We start from the raw sequence: 20,511 nt of genomic DNA on the forward strand, positions 1-20,511 counted from the left end.
TGCATTTTATTCCTGTTACCATTTTCCCACTCATCTATAAATTTTGCATGTATGTTTTATTCCCTTTACCATTTTTCCATTCATCTATAAATTGTGCATTTTATTCCTGTTACCATTTTCCCACTCATCTATAAATTGTGCAGGTGTGTTTTTATTCCTATTACCATTTTCCCACATTCGTCTTTTGTTAATAAAATCGTTTACTACCAGTGTTCAGAGTCCTTGCTTTCAGTTGTCAATCTTTTGTTTCAAGTAATAGATTTAGAAGATATCATACAGAGGCTTAATTGAAATCTGGGAGATACTCTTAACAACACTTAAAAGTCTGGATTCTTGGGTGATCTGGATTTTTTGACTTTTACTGTATTTAGATGAACATTTGAAATGTTATGGCATGGAATGCTCCGGGGTGATTGCTGGAAATTTGAACGAGCAGCTACTTGATGGCTATGACAACAGTGGACGAAAGGGTTTGTTTCCTTATGTGACTCTCTCATATCTCCATTAAATGGCACCTCAGCTATTTCTATTTCAAAGCAAACTCAGCCTCTCCACATTGCTAGAATTCCCAAGCAGTTGTAAATGAAAACCCAACTGCTGATCAAACAATATTGGAGTGTCTGAAAAATAACCTCTGGTTTGCATTCATTGTCAAGGCCATTGGGATTACACTTTCATTTAGAATTATGTAAGGGGCACACTGTTTATTGGTATAGTCTGGAGAAGTGTTTTGTATGCAAATATGAAGTATGCAAACTTTGTTTAACAAACTTCACATTAAAGATGCAGCAGGTTATGGTCATGGAATGAAGCAATGCATCTCACAATTTTATTCAAGGCCATAGGAAAAGGTGAATTTGTTGACAGGTTGCATAGCTATCTTGATTAGTACAAATCTCAGAAGAAACCAGATCAATGTAGGAATCAAAAGATAATTAAGTTAGTAGTGGAATTTGTAGAGTGGAACATTTTGCACCCAAATGCATTCCTTCTTACTGAGCCTGCTTTCTGGAGATGACGCAGGCTACCAGCAGGAATGCTAGAGTAACAATGAAGTCTGCGCAGCTGTCGTTTGTCAGTCTTGGAACAGCAGTACTTGTGTCCAACTTCAAACACTCTATAGTGCATATGATTTCCACCTCACTTATTTGAATTTTATTTTTTCATTTATATGATGGAACAGTGCTGGTAGCCAGCCTTTACTACTAAACTTATTGCCAAAGATTAGCCATCTTTTTGATTCAGTTTATGACAAGTTAATAAATTATTGCACAAGAATTATTTTCATACATATCCAAAATGAGTAAAGATTTATATCCCTGTACTTTTAAGTTGAGAATGATCACAGGCTAACATGGACTGAATAACCCATTTCTGTGCTGTAGAGCAATGACTGACAATTGAAGACAATTTCTTCAGTCATGTAAAGGTTCCATTGTTGTCACACACTACATTTAGAATGTCATATAGACAAAGTTAAAAGAATTTTGTGTATCGTAAGGAAGACGGTCTCCACTTTGTCCAGTGCCTTCATAGAAATGAGGCAAGGAACGAACTCTCAACCTCTGGTTTACAAGACCAATGCTCCAACCACTGAGCTATCAAGAGTAGACCAGTAAGATCAGATATCAAAGCTGAAATCATTATACTTTGATGGGTGAACATGGCAAAATTCATGCACTTTCAGTTAGGATGATGCCTTGTGTCCAAAACCCAATTTCCTTCCAAGCAAGATCTGGTTGTATTGCTGTAATCCAAGCATATGGAGGATTGCCAAGGAATCTTTGATCTACTAAAATAAAAATTGATAAATTTAAATTCACCTACAAGACTGCAAATATTAAAATGCTTGGGTACGGAATGTTATAAACTTAAAATAATATAAATTGTATGTTAGATTTCAAGACCGATCTCAATCGAGACCTATATCCAGCTGCTTTTGAAAACATCCGAGTTCCATTTGTTAATTTGATACTATAATTAGAGACCAATTGTCAGTATCCCATGCATCCAGGCAAAGAAATAAAGTTAGACATTCAGTTGAGACAAAACTATGCACTATACAGGCTTAGAATACAAATGCAAAATTATACAGTGCCTTCTAAACATTTGCTCAAAGGGGAACCATGAATACCATTTCCAGTTGGTTCCAATGGACTTTCTTTACTTGCCAGATCCTAATGAAACCTTTAAAATTGACTCCACATAATGGTTGCAACTGCACATGCAGATTTTAATCTTTTTGCCGTCACTATGTGAACTAGTCTCACTGAAATGACAAAAACAAGATGCAAGTATTTAGTTTTGTTTATAGAAAAGTCAACAGTGATGATATTGCTCTGCATTAGAAAACCAGTTTGCTTTGTATTCAGGCAATTTGGTTTATCCAAATTGCCACGGCAGTAGTTAGGGTAGGGGCAGCATGGTTAGCGCAACACTTACACCACCAGGCTTCAAATCCAGCAGTCTGCAAGGAGTTTGTATGTTCTTGAAGAGTCAGCATGGGTTTCCTCCGGGTTCCACCCATCCTCCAAAACGCACTTGGGTTGTAGGTCAGTTGGATGCAATTAGGCAGCATAGACTTGGTTGGAAGGGTCTGTTACCATATGCTGTATGTCTAAACATGCCAACCAACCTCCCGCAGCAAAATAGCAGTGCTTCCTACACTGGCACAAGACAGTGAGCAAGGGGTGGGGGGAAGAAAAGTGCAAGGGTAATGCTTCTTTGAACACTGAAGATTCTTCAGAAATTACATTAACAATATTATTCCAGTCTCCAGACCCACGCCAAGTTGTCAGAACACATTGTTAAGATAGGTGGATCTTACTACAAACTGCAAACCATTGGTACTTGGATTTCATCCATTTGTACTGCAGCCAGTAGTTGTACATGTAATTCCAGATCAAATGACTTGAACTCTGGTACTAATACAACTCTGGTACTAATACTCAAAGCTGATCATTGCAGTCTATTTCCAAACAACATTTTAAAAAAAACTAGCAGAACGAGCTTTTAGACTAGTACAAGCTGATGTTAATAAAATGGTCAGTCTGTTCATAGACACCATAGTCGACCTTTACTTGCAAAGTTTTCTCCCTCAATGCAAGGCATATCACCCCAAAGCAAATCACTACTTTCAAAACAGCTGCCTCGGAACCAAAAATAAAACTGTTAAGTCAGCTTTGCCCAGCTACAACTTAAATTCAGCAGTCCGGAGTACTAAAATATTCCTGTGAGATCCCTTTACTCCAATTCACAACCAACATGAGTACTAATTCCACCTCCATTATTTACATACTTTGGTGAATCCCAGATTCACTCCCTTCTTCCCTTCCCTAAACTATTCAACTTTCTGCTGTTAATCCCACAGTGACAGGACAGTATTTGGCCAGCCACAAGATCAGTTGCCTCATTTGGAAAATGCAGCCAAATTATAACAGTATTAAACTTGCAAGTTTCAGACACGCCATGTTGGGTGAAGATCTAGCCAAAATGGATTACCTTCTTTAACAAGCTAATTTTGATCTCAAATTTAATTTCTTCCATTTTAAACTAGCTTAAAATTTGTAACTAATTTTTGAAAGATATTTGGACAGATTACATTTCTTTTGTATTTATGTTGCTTCAGCCAGTTTTTGGCCAAATTTGAATTAGCAATGTATTTGCATTTGAGAGACTACAATTGTGCTCAAGAAACAAGGTAATCAATACTTGTACAAGTACCATTCCCAGTTTATTCAATATCCTTGAATATTTTCAGCCTTTGCAATGCAGGGTGCACACTTGTTAAAGTTCCAGAGATAGACCATTCATTTTATCTTCAACACCATCCAAGCAAAAAGACCCCTGTTGCAAATTATTCCATGAAAATCTCAGAAAGATCACTCAGACAAGTTTTCCCCTTCCTCCTCCAGCTTTATTGATAGTTTAAATTTAAAATTACATTTCTATAGATCTAAGACTTCAGTTGCTTTTGCCTTGTCTTAAAAAAACCGATTTCAAGCAAATGATTCTCTACAGTAGTCTAATTGTATTATACAAAAATAACATCTTGATTTCTGTGAAAACACATTCATTCAATTGCTGTGTAGTTCCAATTCTATATGCCATGTTTGTTGTAATTTCATAATGGGTACGTACAATAGATGCTAAACTACATTCAAAAATTAATTTAAACTTCTGCTTGCACATCTGTATCTCCAATACCAACTCTGGTGTCAGCTACTATAGCTGATCACTCCTATGGTGCTTTACAACCTGAACTTTCCCAGCTGGACAGGTTTGCTTTTTTAGTTTACTCCTACTTGGTTACTGTATGTAGGGCCCCAATACAGATGTTGGTTTGTAGGATGAACTGCTCCCAAGGTCAAACAATTCAAAGCCAACATTTCAAGAAATCACATGTGGAAGTTTCAAAGACACTTCCAGGTTTGGTTTCCTCTCACACAGAATCACTTCCAGAACCCAGAAAGGGTACTGATCTGACTCATCTCTTCCCACTCGTTAATCCCTATACACCAGTGGCATGGAAAGGGGGTTCTTTTACAAAGCATTATACATAACACCTCTACCAAACTAAACATAAACATTTGTACTTAAATGCAGAAAGTCAATTTCCACCCCTTTCCTTCACATTTTTTTTGAGTAAAGCTCACTGGCCTGGGACTAGCCTCTATCTGCCAACCATTGGCCAGTGAAGAGGATTCAGAGGAAATAATTACAACCATCAATCAGAAAAGGAGGGGGCGACAATGGCAGGTTTAAGCTGTTGCCTCAATCGTGCATTCCCGTGCAAGATGTCCAGCTTCACCGCACCGGTAGCAGTTTACTTCACTGGCCTTGCTGCAATTGATAGCGACATGACCAGTTTCACCACACCTGTAAATTAAACGAGACAAGTTCACATTTCAATTTTAAATATTCTAGGCTTATTTCTACAAAAAATGCTAGTTTAACACTGAAACAATGATTTTTAAAATTGAACCGTCTCCCTTTGTCAAAAACAACCAACCGAAACAACTCCTTGTAGAAGATTTCAGCTTCTTCCAAAAGATGGTGCTGTGATCCAGAGAATTAGTAGGACTCCATAATAATGAGCCAAATGGGGGATTTAAAGATTGCAATAATCCAGGTAGCCTCACCATTATAACATGGTTTGTTTTAGCAACTTATTTGTTAATTCAGCTGTCGAAAAGGATCCTCAAACTTCACACACAGTTCTTAAATGTACAAAATATGCATTGTTTGGAATTGGTACTGAATATCAATTCCATCTACCAGACAGTTATCCAGGATAAGCTTTATTTAGGATGACATGTTTTATTGGAATAATTTTAAAAATAAATACCAGGTAAGAAGGCGTAATTTAACGATTGTGACTGATGAAATATTGCAATTCATTTTGTTGGCGAGATTAAAGAGAACAGTGCAATTTAAATAGTGCAGAAATGGTAGTTGGGGGAAAATATGAACAAACATTAAAAAAAACTTAAGTCAATTGAAGGTACAAAAAAATTAAACACAAGATGAAGTTATACTATTAAACCTGTCTGCCCCAATCTACATTTTGATAAAATTTTGGGCACCATATTTTATGCAATCTTGACATCCTAGTCTCAAAAAAAAACCAAATAGCCTCCACTATTTTGACAATTCTAAGATCACAATAGCATCAGGTCCAGATGCTTAAAGACGTTACACACGAAGGTACTGCAAGTGAAGTTCAGGGAAGGTGTTGAAAAATATTGAAGTTCCTGGTTAGATGACAATTGCTACATGATAAATATCAGGTTTAGACATACAACCTGAAATAAAGAGAAACAGAAAAAAAGTAGATAAAATAAGGAAAATAAACCTGACTTGCATTATGGATGAAGGTTATAAATAACCAGATATATCACTCCCATCCAAGAGATATGGATAGATGGACAAAAGACTTTGATGGTTATAAGGAAATGTACTTAAGACAGATCTATTACAGAAACCTTCAACACTGAACTTCAAATCTACACCATTCTTAATTATCATAACATATTTTTCCCTGATCCATATTCCTTTACTCTCATGTCAAGCCTTACCTTAAGGTGGAATTCACTATCAAGTGATCACCTAATATTTTAGGTTCAAATTTCTCATTGAATTTATGGCTTTCAGTATTTGGCAAAAGGATGAATTCTGGTTGAAATAACTTTAGTAAAAAAATACATGATGCGCAATATGCAAAGCTATACCACAATGACCTTACCAAAATTCACCAATGTCAACTAGGTCCTCACTGATCAGCAAATTCCACAGATTGAATTGGTCAGTGACCCACATGCACATTTTGAAAGCCACAAGCAGCATTTTAAATGAAAAGATACATTTCAAACAGCTGAAAACCACAGAATGATCAGTAACTAAATACATGTTCTAATTGAAAAATTGATCTCCTACTTTTATTTGTCAAGTATCACCTGGTGCAAAATGTTCTAATCAATGTTCAATAACTATATAATTAAGCAGTACATAAAGTATTTTAATGCATTGACAATATTAAATGATTCCCCATTGCCAACCCCTTCATCAATCCCTCTCCCATGAGCCAAAACCAAACTTAACAAGTGCATATGGGATACAGACCTCACTCTACATTCATTCCTTGAAAATATACTTTATACAGCAATCTGAGAAGAGAACCGAATTTCCAAAAAAGGTTATGTTGTCCAAGACAAGAGCTGGGAGATGACCATGGTGTTAATAGCATTGGTACTACCATGTATGATTATGAGACTGTTTATAAGTGCAATTTTCATTACAAGTATTGATACAGAAATTTTCAAGTGGAAAAATGACAAACTAGATAAAAGTTGACAACAGGAAATTATGTTTTGAAGATGCAAAATTTTTAATATTGATTACATGAAACACCTAAAAATTAGCTGAGAAGCTGATGACAAGAGCTGAACCAAGATGATTTCCATTTCTTTCCAAGCTCAATACAAAATGTTCCAAGTTCACAGTCTAACAATCAATAGCTATTCATCACAAATCTCAAACATTTGATATGATTAAATTTATAGTTCAGCAAAGATTTCAGTTAGTTATCAATTTTTATTATTGCATTACAAATGGCCATGTACTGGCATCGCAAATAACACCCAGTAATCTGGAAACAAAAATATAAGCATGATCCATCAGTTTATTTGGCTAAACAGATGGTTAAGTCACACAGCAAGTTGCTGCGTACTGAACAGTTTAACTTCCTTTATTTGTTTGAGGCAAGATCCAATGTTCCAACAGGAAACCCAATAAAATATTAAATAATTTTCATGACTTCTCACCCATTAACAGTTTTTTTTTGAAGGGCTCATTAGTTTGCAACGGCAAGTTATGGGTAGCTGAGCTATACTTTCATTCACTAGGATAGCATAATAAGCAATGGCATTAGACTCAGCAATCCAAGTTCAAGGACTACTTTTTTTTTTGAGGGCTGTGGAGATGGACACTGGCCACCACTCTTCCAATCACTTCCAAGTAATAGCCCCTTACCTTAAGTGCACTTGTGTAGATGTTGGCTCAGCAGCAATGCCTTGTTTTTTTTTTGGATCAGCCCCACTGTTGAGGCACTCACATAATGGAAAGGCCAAATGTGCTAAACACTGGAAGGCACACAAGAGATTTTAGCCGAGTAGGAGAGTCCATATTGTCATTAGAGGCCGAGACAAATTCACCCTGTTCCCACCCCTAAGAGAGTCTTGTTTTGCCCATTTACAAAAATAGTTACCCAGCGTATTGAATTGCTGACATGTCCAAATGCTATTCTCGAATGAGGGTAGGGAACATGCAATTGGTTACAAGCCTTTACACTCTTCTCTCTCATGAAGACTTTACTAAAACTACATTACAGAAATTATGTACTTTTACCATGAAGACAAAATGAACAATTGCTTTATAATTTGGGTTAAATGGAAAAAGAACAAGCATAAACAATACTTAATGATTAAATGCAGCGCCATAAGCATGCTTCATGTGATATATTACAGAAAATACAACATCAGATCAAAGTCATATTGCTCATTTTCAGAATCAATTTGTGATCTATGACTAAACAAATCAAGTGAAATTAAGCATTCACAAAAAATGCTCGTCATCTGCTCCATACCTATAGCACTTGACTTTAGTGCAGTCCTTCTGAATATGCCCAAATTCTCCACAAGAATAACATTTCTGCTCATCAGCATGTTCACAGTCACGGGCCAGATGTCCAGGTCTGCCACAGTTGTAGCAGCATTGTTCTCTCTCCTTCTTTGGCTCCTTGCAGTCTTTGGCAATGTGGCCACCCTTACCACAGTTGTAGCAAGCTGAAATGTGATAGATTACAAATTATTTGCAAGAAGTTACTTCACCATATGCTTATAAGAGAAAAAATATTTACCATCTTCCTGGAGATCACAATCCTTTGCAAGGTGGCCTGATTCACCACAACGATAGCAGATATCTGTAAATTGAATAGAGAGTTAATGGCATCTCAATAATATAGCTATAATAACTTTTCCAAAATTCTACTCTGCTTGCTGTATACTTTCTAACAAAATGGCACAAATGATATAAAAATCTGGAAATACTGTTCAGACAGACCTTTCATCAGAACCATTTTTGACCCAAAATATGAACCCTTTCCTTTTCCACAAGTGCTAGCTAACATGGTGATCATTTCCAGTACATATTTTTCCATTCAAAAAGATCTGGGATACCCAGTGGGTTCAAGTGCAATTCTAAGTTTTGAAATAGTCTGAGCAGGTGCTCAACTCTAGGGGTTATTTACTGCACCCGATGTGGCTGCCTCTACATTGGAGACTGAATGCAGAGTGGGAGATAGTTGGATTGAGCACTTTTGCTCTGACAAGTGGAACAGCAAGGATCTCCCAGTGGCCAACCATTTTACCTCCACACACCACTGCCACAATGACATGTCTGTCCATGGCACCATACTGCCAGAGGCCACCCATAAATGTTAGGAACAATTGGCAGCACAATAGCGCAATGCTGTTAGTGCCAGTGACCCAGGTTCAAATGCAGCACAGTCTGTAAGTACCTTGAACGCCCTCTCTGTGTCCGAGTTTCTTCCGGGTGCTTGTTTCCTCCCATCCTTCAAAGCTTACAGGGGTTGTAGGTCAATTTGGCGGCACAGATTCATGGGGCGGGTCTATTACTGTGCTTTGTCTAAATTTAACACCTTATTCCATCTTGACAGCCTCTCAACTAGATGGTGTTAACAGAGACCTCCAATTTCTGTTAACCTGCTCCCATGTCTCTTTCCCCGTCTACTTTCCTCCAGCTCCCACTTCCATTATCAGAGGGCCACCCTCAGCCCTCCCCATAAGATTTTTTCTCTACCTTCAGATCTGTATTCATCCATTACCTCATCTGTTGGCCTGTACCCCTTACTCTTCCTTCTGCTCCTCCCCCACCTTTTCATTCAGTCACCTGCCTGTTTTTTTCTTGTTACTTCAAAGAGCTCAGGCCCAAAACATTGGTTACTATCCTTTACTTCCTATGGATGTTGCATGACCTAGCACTTTTGTACATTGCCCAAGGTTATTTTTTTATTTGTGGAATGTGGCTATCAGTAACACCAGTACCCTGTGCTCATACGGAGAAGGCAGTTAATTCCCAAGAGATTAAAAAAAACAATTATATCAAAAGTCCCTATTTTGAAATGAGGCCATGTTCTTGGTTCTAGGCAGTTATGATCAACTTCTGAGCATTACACAAGAATCGTCAGCCAGATCAGGTTTCCTCTAGACAACCATTGCTTAAATTATGGCAAACGAAGTCAGCTACAAACTCAAATACCTCTTTTAAAGAAACCCAAATTGTTCTTAGTATTGATGCTGATCGTCTCAACATCTTGATTTGCAAGCTTCTGCCACAAAGTACAATATGCCATTTGAAGTGCACTCGAGATCTGCTAATCAGCTTCACAAAACCAAACGTTGGTAGAATATTTGGTTATATAGATCAATTTTCACATCATTTTCATTCACTGCTTACAAAGTTGATTGAATCTAAAATACAATTCATTTACAATAGTCCAGTTTAAATCCACTCCCCCCACCCCTAAATGAAAAGACTCAAATACCCAAAATTTAGTCTCAATTTAAACCTAAATAAGTAATCAGCTCATCTGAAATTCAAATTTTAAAAACTGGTGTGGAAATTGACTCAACTCAGGACACAATGAATTTTGAATACATTTGGTACTCAAGTTGTCAAGCTCCCAGGTTACCTCTTGCAGTAGTGAAGCTTCCTCTGCCCCGACCACGCATCCGTCCACGTCCACTTGGACATTCACGTGCCCAATGGCCAATTCTCCCACATTTAAAGCACTCGTTGCTACTCATGATGAAATCTAATTTAAAAAAGATATGACATTTAAAACCATTTGGCATTATACTATTGAAACTACTAACTAGCAACAAATTATTCCTGAAGTTGGCCTAAAGTTCATCTCTATTTGGCATTATTTTTAATTCCAGTCTATAACACATTTTACAGGACCCAGAACAATCCACCCTCCCCCCCACTTAACACATACAGAAAAGAGGAATACAAAATGATACCACTTGTAACATACAAGACCAGCAGCAAAAGGAATTCACTAAGACAATGGTGTCTTTAAAACAATTTTTATTAATAACCTAACACTTCTTAACTCTAACCTTACCTCTAACTTGACCCCACTATGTGCAAATGTCTATGTGTGGCAAAACCCAAACTATTACAGTTTAAGCTCAATTCTGAAGAGATGGTTTTAAAGTTGTCTCAGAAAGCTTTTGTGTTGAAACTCAGCCTTTACTGCTGTTTAAAAGCAATTATGGAGTGTGAGAAATCAGACCTCAAAAAATGAAAAAATTTCTTGTACAGTTGTTTTCAAAGAATTGTTTATTCATACAAATGATTTTCCTCTCTTGCATAGAAATTTCAGAATTTTTTTCTTCCACGATGATTTCTCATACCAGGCAAGGGTTTCATGAAGTGGCCATGTAGAAATGGTCACAATGAATCTGTCCTCTTTTCAAAGTGGCCAAATTCTTTAAAACCATTTTTTCCCCCCAGTTTTTCTCCTTTTATGAGAACACAAGCAGCCTTCCCTCCTCCAAAGCATCGTTATTTCATCTCAATCCTGTGGAACTTACAGGATGGATCAAGCACCTTCTTCTAGTTTCCGTAACATGTTCTCTGAAAATGGCTTTAATCACGTGACATATCATCGCTGCCCTTTGAAGTTTTATCTCTTCCAAAAGTATGAGTGCACATGACTCTGAATTGTCTGCTGAGACCAGCCAGCAGAATGGCTGTGTGTACACAGATGCTTCTGAGGAAACACCTATTGATTTGAGTTTTCAATGGAGAATAGTCACAAGTAGTAGTCGTTTATTTATGTAGTGCATTTAACACAATGTACGTTGATCCAAAGCACTGAACATAAAATTAGGAATAAATTGGTTACCATCTAAATGACAACAGGCAGCTAAAATACACCAGCCATTTTTTTTACATAGACTATCCAATTTAAAATGTTAATTAGTTCAACCCTAACCCATTCCTCCCAAACGCTGCAATGAAGATTGCTACAAACACCAGACTTCAAAGAACAAGCAGTGAACACAAATAAGCCCAGTCACAATTCTGTTTGGAGGTTACAAAAAGTCCAACAGCAGCCAACTTAGGGCAGGTTTACCAGCATCGGCAGGACTTAGTTATTACCGTCTGCCAGCTTCAAAAGGGAAACTACCAACCAAGACACAGTTTACAGCTGTGAATGAGCAGTCAGACTCTAAGCAAGCAGGAATGCAGCAGAACAATGAATAAGCAAACAGTCTTAGAGATCTTGTCAGCTGCCATTTCAAAGGATGCTGAGTAATTACGTGTCTGTACGTTTGCCCCGAATCCAACCCACAAAAAACTAGGAAATATATATAATGTATCTAGATTATTAACAATTCTGTCACACCATTCATGTATGACCTTTAGCTCAAAACAATTCCTACATAAGCATTCCAAAAGAAAAGTCAACTTAACAGATCCAAAATAGCAAACAATGAATCTACTACTATTTGGAAATTCAAATAGTTTTAACATCTGGTTCAGGGGATATTTCCTGAACTCCTTGAAACTCACTGTAAAATGATGAAAACTGTTTTGCAGTACACGAGATCCACTGACCAGTCTGGCTTGCAAAATCTCACATGCCAGATTATCACACATTTTATCTATGTGCACCAAATAGATTATTCCATTGCTACTGACCCATCTACATGATGCATTATCCACAATAGAGCCATTTTCCCCCTTATTTGATAATGGCTCCACCTGTGAATTTTAATTTTGCAAAAAAAAGCCTAACCGTTTTGTGCAATCGAGACATCATAGATGTAGTCTGAAGATTTGCATCCAGGCCAGACTTCTCTCAGATTGACTCCAATGGTATTGTCTTAGCAAAACAAAGTTGCCCAGTTAGACATGCCCAGAAAAAGAAAACTAGCCAATGTTGCTGCTCCGCAAAATCAGGACCAACAAATATCCTTGCAGAAGGAAGGTTACAATTGTTGTCAGGAAGGGTGTAAATCATCTTCAATGCAGGATAAGAATTTGGGAAAGGGCAAAGCAAACCCAAAATGTTATAGAATTGGAAGTCAGAGCATACAACCAAAATAGGATCAGCAGAAACAAGGAACAAATGGAGTCAAAGTTCAGGAAAATGTGAAACCTATGAAATTAAAGGTGCTACTTGCGCACATACTGTAAGGTAAAACATCATGAGATGGTAATGTGTAAGGAGTTACCCTGTACAGGGCTGTAACAAGATGTGAATGCATCCTTGTACTTACAAGATAAGAGAGACATTGATGGATTGAGAGGCAGGAAGCTAGCAGGGAAAGGGTAGCAACAGTTTTAGTCATTGGACAAGTAATGATATGATGATGTTCTAAGCATGTATCCAAGGGTATAAAAAATCACCATTTTGCTGATAACGGCAGAATGCATTCTCCGACTAACATTGTTAGTCGCAAGTGTTACAATCCGGTAATAAAGAACAAAGAACCCTGATTTCGACTCAGTCTGGTGTTTGTCTCACTCATTCATGAACAAAGCAGACCTAACAATACTCAAGAGTACATGAGTAAACACCTGTAATAGAGACCAGTATGATCCAATTGCCATTACAAAAACATGGATGCACAATGACCAAGCTGAATGCTGAACATTCAGATATTTGACTTTTAGGATAGACAAAAAAATTGGCCTATCAGAAGGAATTAGATCACTACAGTGGTGAAAAATTATTCAGCTTGGGTCAAGCTACAAAATAGCAAAGGAGAATAGCATGGATAGCCCATTTTAGGACATCGTATGATGAGCTGTGTGGTCAGTTTATTAGTAATCTAAAAACATTAGGTGGCTAGCAGGATACTTTTGCGAGAATTTATGGGCACACAAGATGGGAAACAAGTCGGGCAATGAGACTGCCGAGTCATCATTAAGTCAATATGCCCTAGTCGAGAGGAAATAAGAAAAAACTGACTTTAAAAGCCAACATTAAATTTGAAGATTTGTGATTCAGATTTGATAGAACAGACCAAACATTGAAAGGTATAGGTACAAATACCAAGTATTTAAAGAAATGCCCCAGCCGAAGAAATTCCATTAATACACAAATGCCTAAAAGGAAACGCGGTCTATTGGTGAATGTCATGAAAGCAAAGGCGGCCCAGGGATTCACAGCATTAAAACGCAGGTGTAAGAATTGAGAAGCAAGATAGAACAAAAACAGCTCACTTTCCAAGGTATAGGACAATAGTCCCAAAAATAGATCAAATACACACGATCCCTTCAATACAGCTGTTTGTGTTACAGAAATTTGCCCTTGCAGCAAATTCACAAATCACTATCAAATTATGAAATGCTAAATACAAATTGTTCTCATGAAATAAATCAATTAATAATTTTAAAAGTCATGTTTATGATGATACAGATGACGCAGCCTTGTGTGGCCAAAAAAAGATACACACGCTGCTGCTCCCAGAATACTGAGGTACCCGTTATTTGTATTGTTATCATTCCTGTTTTCATCCAAGATGAAGACTTTTATTCTGATGTTTTTCCAAAAAGTATTAGTAAAAAAATACCACAGAAGTTGGAGGTTGAACATTGGCATATAGAACTTTTGACAGTCATACAAAGTGGTGGTGAAGCCACAGCTGAAGCAGCTTTGGACCCAGTAGCAGTGGAGGTGGTCCAAAGGAAATTCATCAATTCCAGTGACAAAAGATTGTCCTATTTAAAGAAGTGAAGAGGTTGGCTGTGTATTCTTTTTAGAAGAAATATGAGCAATCATGTTAAAACCCAAGGTCCCAAATGTAGATGTCAGAATTTTTTCACTAGTGGGAGATCCAAAAGAGGAGACCTGGGTTCAAGGGGCCTATCATTTAAAAACAAATTTCTTGGACAGGGTGGTAAACCATTAATTCTCTAGTAACCTGGGAGGCTAGCTCATACAGAGGAATGGGAAATGGATGGGATGCAGTCAAGGGCTTTGGTAACAGTTGACATGGGGGGGTGCCCACAACTCAAAGGAAAACATTTCAAAGCTGTGATTTTAAAAATTCCTTCATTGTCATGCAATAGAATGGAACATGTCATTGCCTTCTGCCTGCCATAATTAAAGTGGAAGGTGGATAAACTTTTGAAAAGTCAGAATTGAGAGCTATAGGGACTATGCAGAGGGTCAATCATGGTCACACTGAATAGCAGGATAGGTACTTCTATTCTTGGATTCTTAATCTAATCTGTTCCATCCTCCATTCCACACTCATACACGCTTTCAACTTTACTTTTACTAACAATTTTACACCAGCAGCTATCAGGTGGTGAAATTTAAGGAAACAATTTAATGGACAAAGGTCAGATAACTCTTCATTTAAAATTTAAATCCAATACTTAAAACACATTAATTAAAAATTATTGAGATGACCACATTGAATGTCAAAAACAGAAGCAACTCTCCTTACAACCTTTGCAAGTAACACAATATGGAAAGAATAGCATGACAAATTATATTGTGAAACTTTAATTCTGAACACATGCTGACAAAGGTAGTGAAGGGCGTGGCTTATTTTCATTTGTTCTTTTTCATGTACAATTTATACAATGATACATTTCAATGTTACTCTCCCAAATATTATGCAAACATTTTTTCTGCCATTATAAAGGTATGTTGCAAATACATAACTAAGCCAATCAAACTGAGCACATAGCATAATGTCATCAGTTAGAGCCACATCATTTAAGCTTTTGCAAATGGAGTTACTCAGTTTTATTTTTGGGACTTTTAAGTACAGTAAAACAGGTCTTTCACAGCTTGCCTACTTCTGGTATTTTGTTTTTCTCAGTCTCCAAAAATGAGTAATTTTTAGAAATTAGAATCCTGGGGTTGACAGCCCAAACTGCAACACTGCACCCCACTGAAGTTGCATGTAAACTTAGGAGCAAAATGAAAATTTCATACCAATCCTTACTAACTACACATTTGTGGAGATGTCAATACATCTGTTAGCACTAACTAGCTTCAAACACCTTTACAATGCCACCGATTAGGACCAGGGTTCCAATCCCATTCTCCCTGTGTCTGCTTGGGTTTTCCCCAGGGGCTCCAGTTTCCTCGCACCGTTTAAAATGTACTGGGGGTTTAGGTTAATTGGGTGTAAATTAAAAGCATGGATTTGTGGGCCAAAATAGCCCTTTACTCTACAGTATATAAAAATTTAATTTTTAAAAAATTTATGCCACCATTGTTTTTCACCTCAACTCACACAGACAGACTGAAACTTCTACTGTGGAGAGCATTCTGTCTGGTTGCATCAGTCTGGTATGGAGGTGCCAACACTCAAAAGGAAAAACTCCAGGTTAACGTTGACACCAATATCATAGGCACCAGTCTTCACTCCATCAAGGACATCTACAAGATGCAAGGTCTTAAGAAAGCAGCCTTTATCCTCTCCACTCTGCTCCCATCAGGAAAAAAGTACAGGAGCCTGGACAAGCACTCAGTGACACAAAGATAGCTTCTTCCCTTCTGCCATCAGATTTCTGAATGAAAAATGAAACCCAGACACTACCTCACTGTCTTTTTCTTGTACTATTTTTATTTATTTTGGAATGTGATTTATAGAAATGTTTGTACTATGAAGATGCTAAAAAAACCAAATTTTGTGATATGTTCATGACAAATTCTGATTCACCCACGTTCTTCTGCTTTATTGACACCAATATTGGTCAAATTACTTTTAAATTTTCAAAAGACAGTTGGCCATGCACATCACATCAAGGAAATTTAACAGAATTTTTTTTTACAAGGTGACATGGTGAAGTACTGAAAAAAAAAAATCAAACCATGTGCAGACTAAATGTGATGCCCAAACAAGTTCATTTCCATTCAAGGCAATCAGAAAAAAATGTTAAATTACAAAACTCTTGGATGCAGAACAGAATTTTTTGAAATAGAAACAGAAAAGGTGCTTCCATATTTCATTACAAGTTTTATCCATGACAGCAGAATCATTGCATATCCCACTACCTGCCATCTTAGGAAAGAAATTGTAGGCACAGGAAATGGGTATGAGAAGTGTCCAAATTTATTTTCCTGCAAAAGACAAATTATATTTTAATTGGCTTGGAGGGCTGCCTCTGTAAATTTTATGATGAAACAAAATGTTAATACCCAAATAAAACGTAAAATGGACTCTGGTTTATTTTTAGAACTAATGACGAGAGGGAGAAAGTGCAAGCTCAAGATAATGCAGTAGACCTAAATATATCTTTTGGACGTTATTTAAATTCAGGGTTAATGCAAAGATACAGCATTATCCAGCTTGCTTTTTTCCTAAATAATACATTCAAAAGTGTTCACTTCGGGAGAAGTGTTTAGATTTTTAACGTGATCATAGTTACTCGAGGAGATTCCAGCAGGACTCATATTATTGGTAACTGTATACTGCACATGGATCATATTAACTAATTCTTCTCAGTGCAGAAAAGTCTCCCTACACAAAACGAAAACAATGGCAAAATCAATAGCATCAGCTCTAGGTACACACGATCGTTTGAAATAACAAATGCACGATTACAAAGTGTCTTTAATCGGCCAGACTCGGTCGACATGTCAATCGCCCACGTGCTTCAAGCCCTGTTCCCTTTCCCGCCAAACGCAAGTTCATTCAAATTTCAGGTATATAAAGTGTTCAGGGGCACGATCATTCGTGTGGTTTTAACACGTTGAGCCTCATTGTTTATTCCACCGATATACTTTAGCTTCTGGGGGAAGAAAACCCTGCGAGGGTGAAGACGGGCCTACTCCAACCAGCCTCAGGCCCGGCGTTTTGTCATTAAGTATTGCGGCACCAAAATGGCACCAGGGCTTGGCGACTGGTCCTCGCAGCCCAGCTCACGTGGGAGGGCCAACCCGTTCTAGCCCAAAAGCAGCAGCAGCACAGAGAGCGAGAGAGAGGCCCAAATGCAACCTGCCCCAAGCCCCTCCACTCGAGCTATTCGGGCGGGGCGGGGGGCGGAAGGATCGGAGCACTCCTGGCCCCAGGTCAACGCGTGAAGGAGTGGAGCGGAGCACCCCGAAAGCAGGCCCAGGCCCGGCTGGGCCCACAGCCTGACGCACAGGCCGCAGTGCGCCGTCAGAAATTCACTTGTTTACCTCAGCACTTTGGCGTCTCACCTTTGGGAGACCGCCAGCCCCCCCCTCGCCGAAAGCAGAAGCGCTCCGCCGCCGCCGGCTAGGGTGGGGGGGGGGGGGGGGGGGGGGACGGGACGCCGAGGCCCTTCTCCCTCTGGCAGCTACCGCGCCCCTGCACTCACCGTCCCGGCCGCTTTCGATCCTCCCAGTCGGCTGCTGCCTCCGTAGCCTCACGCGGTTTGCACACGGCCGTCGGCCGACGAGCACCCGCCCTCTGCACACGGCCCACGCTCCAACGCTCAACCAATCAGGTTCGCCATCTCCGAATGCCGCCCGGCGGATTGGATGACGTCAACGCCAATCGCCTGCAGCAAGCCCCACCCCCCTCTGTCGCCCTGCGGGACCAATCACACGCTCATTCTTGGCGCCTGTGCAGTGGGATGCGTTTGGCCTGCTTTCAAATTATTTGAAGGTGAGTGACTTTGCCCTGGGTCCCGCAAGCAACGCCACGCAGTTCACGGACTTCGGCATCACAGTCATTTATCCATTTTCTCGTGCACCAACAACAAATTGGTGGTAAAATTGTGCTAAATGCCTTTGCAGTGTGGGTTCACCAGACAGATGTTCTCCACTTCCACCACAATCATTCAAATCGGTGGTAAAATTGTGCTAAATGCCTTTGCAGTGTGGGTTCACCAGACAGATGTTCTCCACTCCCACCACAATCATTCAAATCGGTGGTAAAATTGTGCTAAATGCCTTTGCAGTGTGGGTTCACCAGACAGATGTTCTCCACTTCCACCACAATCATTCAAATCGGTGGTAAAATTGTGCTAAATGCCTTTGCAGTGTGGGTTCATCAGACAGATGTTCTCCACTCCCACCACAATCATTCAAATCGGTGGTATAATTGTGCTAAATGCCTTTGCAGTGTGGGTTCACCAGACAGATGTTCTCCACTCCCACCACAATCATTCAAATCGGTGATCTTCTTTGGCTTGGCTTCGCGGACGAAGATTTATGGAGGGGGTAAAGGTCCACGTCAGCTGCAGGCTCGATTGTGGCTGACAAGTCCGATGCGGGACAGGCAGACACGGTTGCAGGGGAAAATTGGTTGGTTGGGGTTGGGTGTTGGGTTTTTCCTCCTTTGTCTTTTGTCAGTGAGGTGGGCTCTGTGGTCTTCTTCAAAGGAGGTTGCTGCCCGCCGAACTGTGAGGCGCCAAGATGCACAGTTTGAGGCGATATCAGCCCACTGGCAGTGGTCAATGTGGCAGACACCAAGAGATTTCTTTAGGCAGTCCTTGTACCTCTTCTTTGGTGCACCTCTGTCATGGTGGCCAGTGGAGAGCTCGCCATATAACACGATCTTGGGAAGGCGATGGTCCTCCATTCTGGAGATGTGACCCACCCAGCGCAGCTGGATCTTCAGCAGCGTGGACTCGATGCTGTCGGCCTCTGCCATCTCGAGTACTTCGATGTTAGGGATGAAGTCGCTCCAATGAATTTTGAGGATGGAGCGGAGACAATGCTGGTGGAAGCGTTCTAGGAGCCGTAGGTGATGCCGGTAGAGGACCCATGATTCGGAGCCGAACAGGAGTGTGGGTATGACAACGGCTCTGTACACGCTAATCTTTGTGAGGTTTTTCAGTTGGTTGTTTTTCCAGACTCTTTTGTGTAGTCTTCCAAAGGCGCTATTTGCCTTGGCGAGTCTGTTGTCTATCTCGTTGTCGCTCCTTGCATCTGATGAAATGGTGCAGCCGAGATAGGTAAACTGGTTGACCGTTTTGAGTTTTGTGTGCCCGATGGAGATGTGGGGGGGTGGGGAGCTGGCTGATGGAGGACCTCCGTTTTCTTCAGGCTGACTTCCAGGCCAAACATTTTGGCCTAAATTGTACTAAATGCCTTTGCAGTGTGGGTTCACCAGACAGATGTTCTCCACTCCCACCACAATGATTCTTGGCCTCAAGATCCGGGGAGTAGATTTAGGACGGAGATGAGGAGGAACTACTGCTCCCAGAAGGGCTGGGTTGCAGGCAATTCTTGTACTGTGCACAGAAGTTTGCATTAACAAAGTTCACCAGCCTTTGGTGCTTAACAGGCAAATGGTTACCACTCAGGAGGGTTCTTGCTGGTTTTCAGAGAGAGATTCCTTTTCCAGGACATCCACAATTGATTCCTTCTCCATCAGTCTTGCTGACAAAACTTGCCCCCTTCAGGGTTCTCCAGATGATCCTCCTTCTTTCAGGTCACCTTTCAGACAGCCAGCCTTCTCCTTTGACCAGACAGTCTTCTAAAAGTTTGCCAGCTTTGTCCTTCTGGAATTGATTTCTGTCTCCTTTCTCTCTGTTTCACACCCTACCTCTCTGAGACCAAAACTGTTCTCTCCCTGCCTGCAAAAATCATATGCTCTCCAAGGCAAGCTGTATGTTGATACTTTGTTGCTCTTTTGCAAAAAGCACTCTGTAAAAGTCCTCCAAAAATTCTGTGTTTTAAAATGAATGTGTGTGCAAGCTGCTCGAGCAATTCCTCCTAAGCCACCTCTAAATACTCTGTCACAATAGTAGATATGGGGAAAAGGCAGGCAGGTGCAGATGAGTTATGTGGAATGGCGGAGCAGGCTGGATGGGCCGGATGGCTTACTCCTGTTCTTATTTCTTATGTTCTTCTCTTAAGTTTGCTGAAGTACACCACCATCTCTAAAAGTAATTTTGTGTTTGGATGGTGACATTTGGAATACTTCTTTTTGTTATCTAACCGTGATGGTATTTTAAAAGGATATAGAA

At 39.7% G+C, this 20,511-nt stretch overlaps 1 protein-coding gene and 1 long non-coding RNA gene across 8 annotated transcripts in view; one reads left to right on the forward strand and one right to left on the reverse strand.

Annotated features, from left to right (window-relative positions):
• Nucleotides 1-4,055: 4,055 nt before the first annotated feature.
• Nucleotides 4,056-18,018, reverse strand: cnbpb (CCHC-type zinc finger, nucleic acid binding protein b). 4 transcript variants are annotated; one of them, XM_069939826.1, is made up of 5 exons: nucleotides 17,911-18,018; nucleotides 10,271-10,393; nucleotides 8,417-8,479; nucleotides 8,144-8,342; nucleotides 4,056-4,878 (listed from the first exon to the last, which is right to left on the reverse strand). In XM_069939826.1, the coding sequence occupies exons 2-5, from the start codon at nucleotides 10,383-10,385 to the stop codon at nucleotides 4,761-4,763; spliced, it is 495 nt and encodes a 164-aa protein (XP_069795927.1). In that variant the 5' UTR covers nucleotides 10,386-10,393; nucleotides 17,911-18,018; the 3' UTR covers nucleotides 4,056-4,760. The 4 variants fall into 4 exon arrangements, with proteins under 4 accessions (XP_069795927.1, XP_069795925.1, XP_069795924.1 ...); XM_069939824.1 differs by lacking the exon at nucleotides 17,911-18,018 and adding an exon at nucleotides 17,771-17,874; XM_069939823.1 differs by lacking the exon at nucleotides 17,911-18,018 and adding an exon at nucleotides 17,750-17,856.
• Nucleotides 17,738-20,511, forward strand: part of LOC138764218 (uncharacterized) — a 64,513-nt gene continuing 61,739 nt past the window's right edge. Inside the window, exon 1 of one of the 4 annotated variants that reach the window (XR_011358078.1) lies at nucleotides 17,738-18,200. This is a non-coding gene — a long non-coding RNA (uncharacterized lncRNA). The remainder of the gene's footprint in view (nucleotides 18,201-20,511) is intronic. The other 3 variants (XR_011358077.1, XR_011358076.1, XR_011358075.1) reach the window with 3 other exon arrangements.

Source organism: Narcine bancroftii, chromosome 5, assembly GCF_036971445.1.
Source record: "Narcine bancroftii isolate sNarBan1 chromosome 5, sNarBan1.hap1, whole genome shotgun sequence".
Lineage (NCBI taxonomy): Eukaryota > Metazoa > Chordata > Chondrichthyes > Torpediniformes > Narcinidae > Narcine > Narcine bancroftii.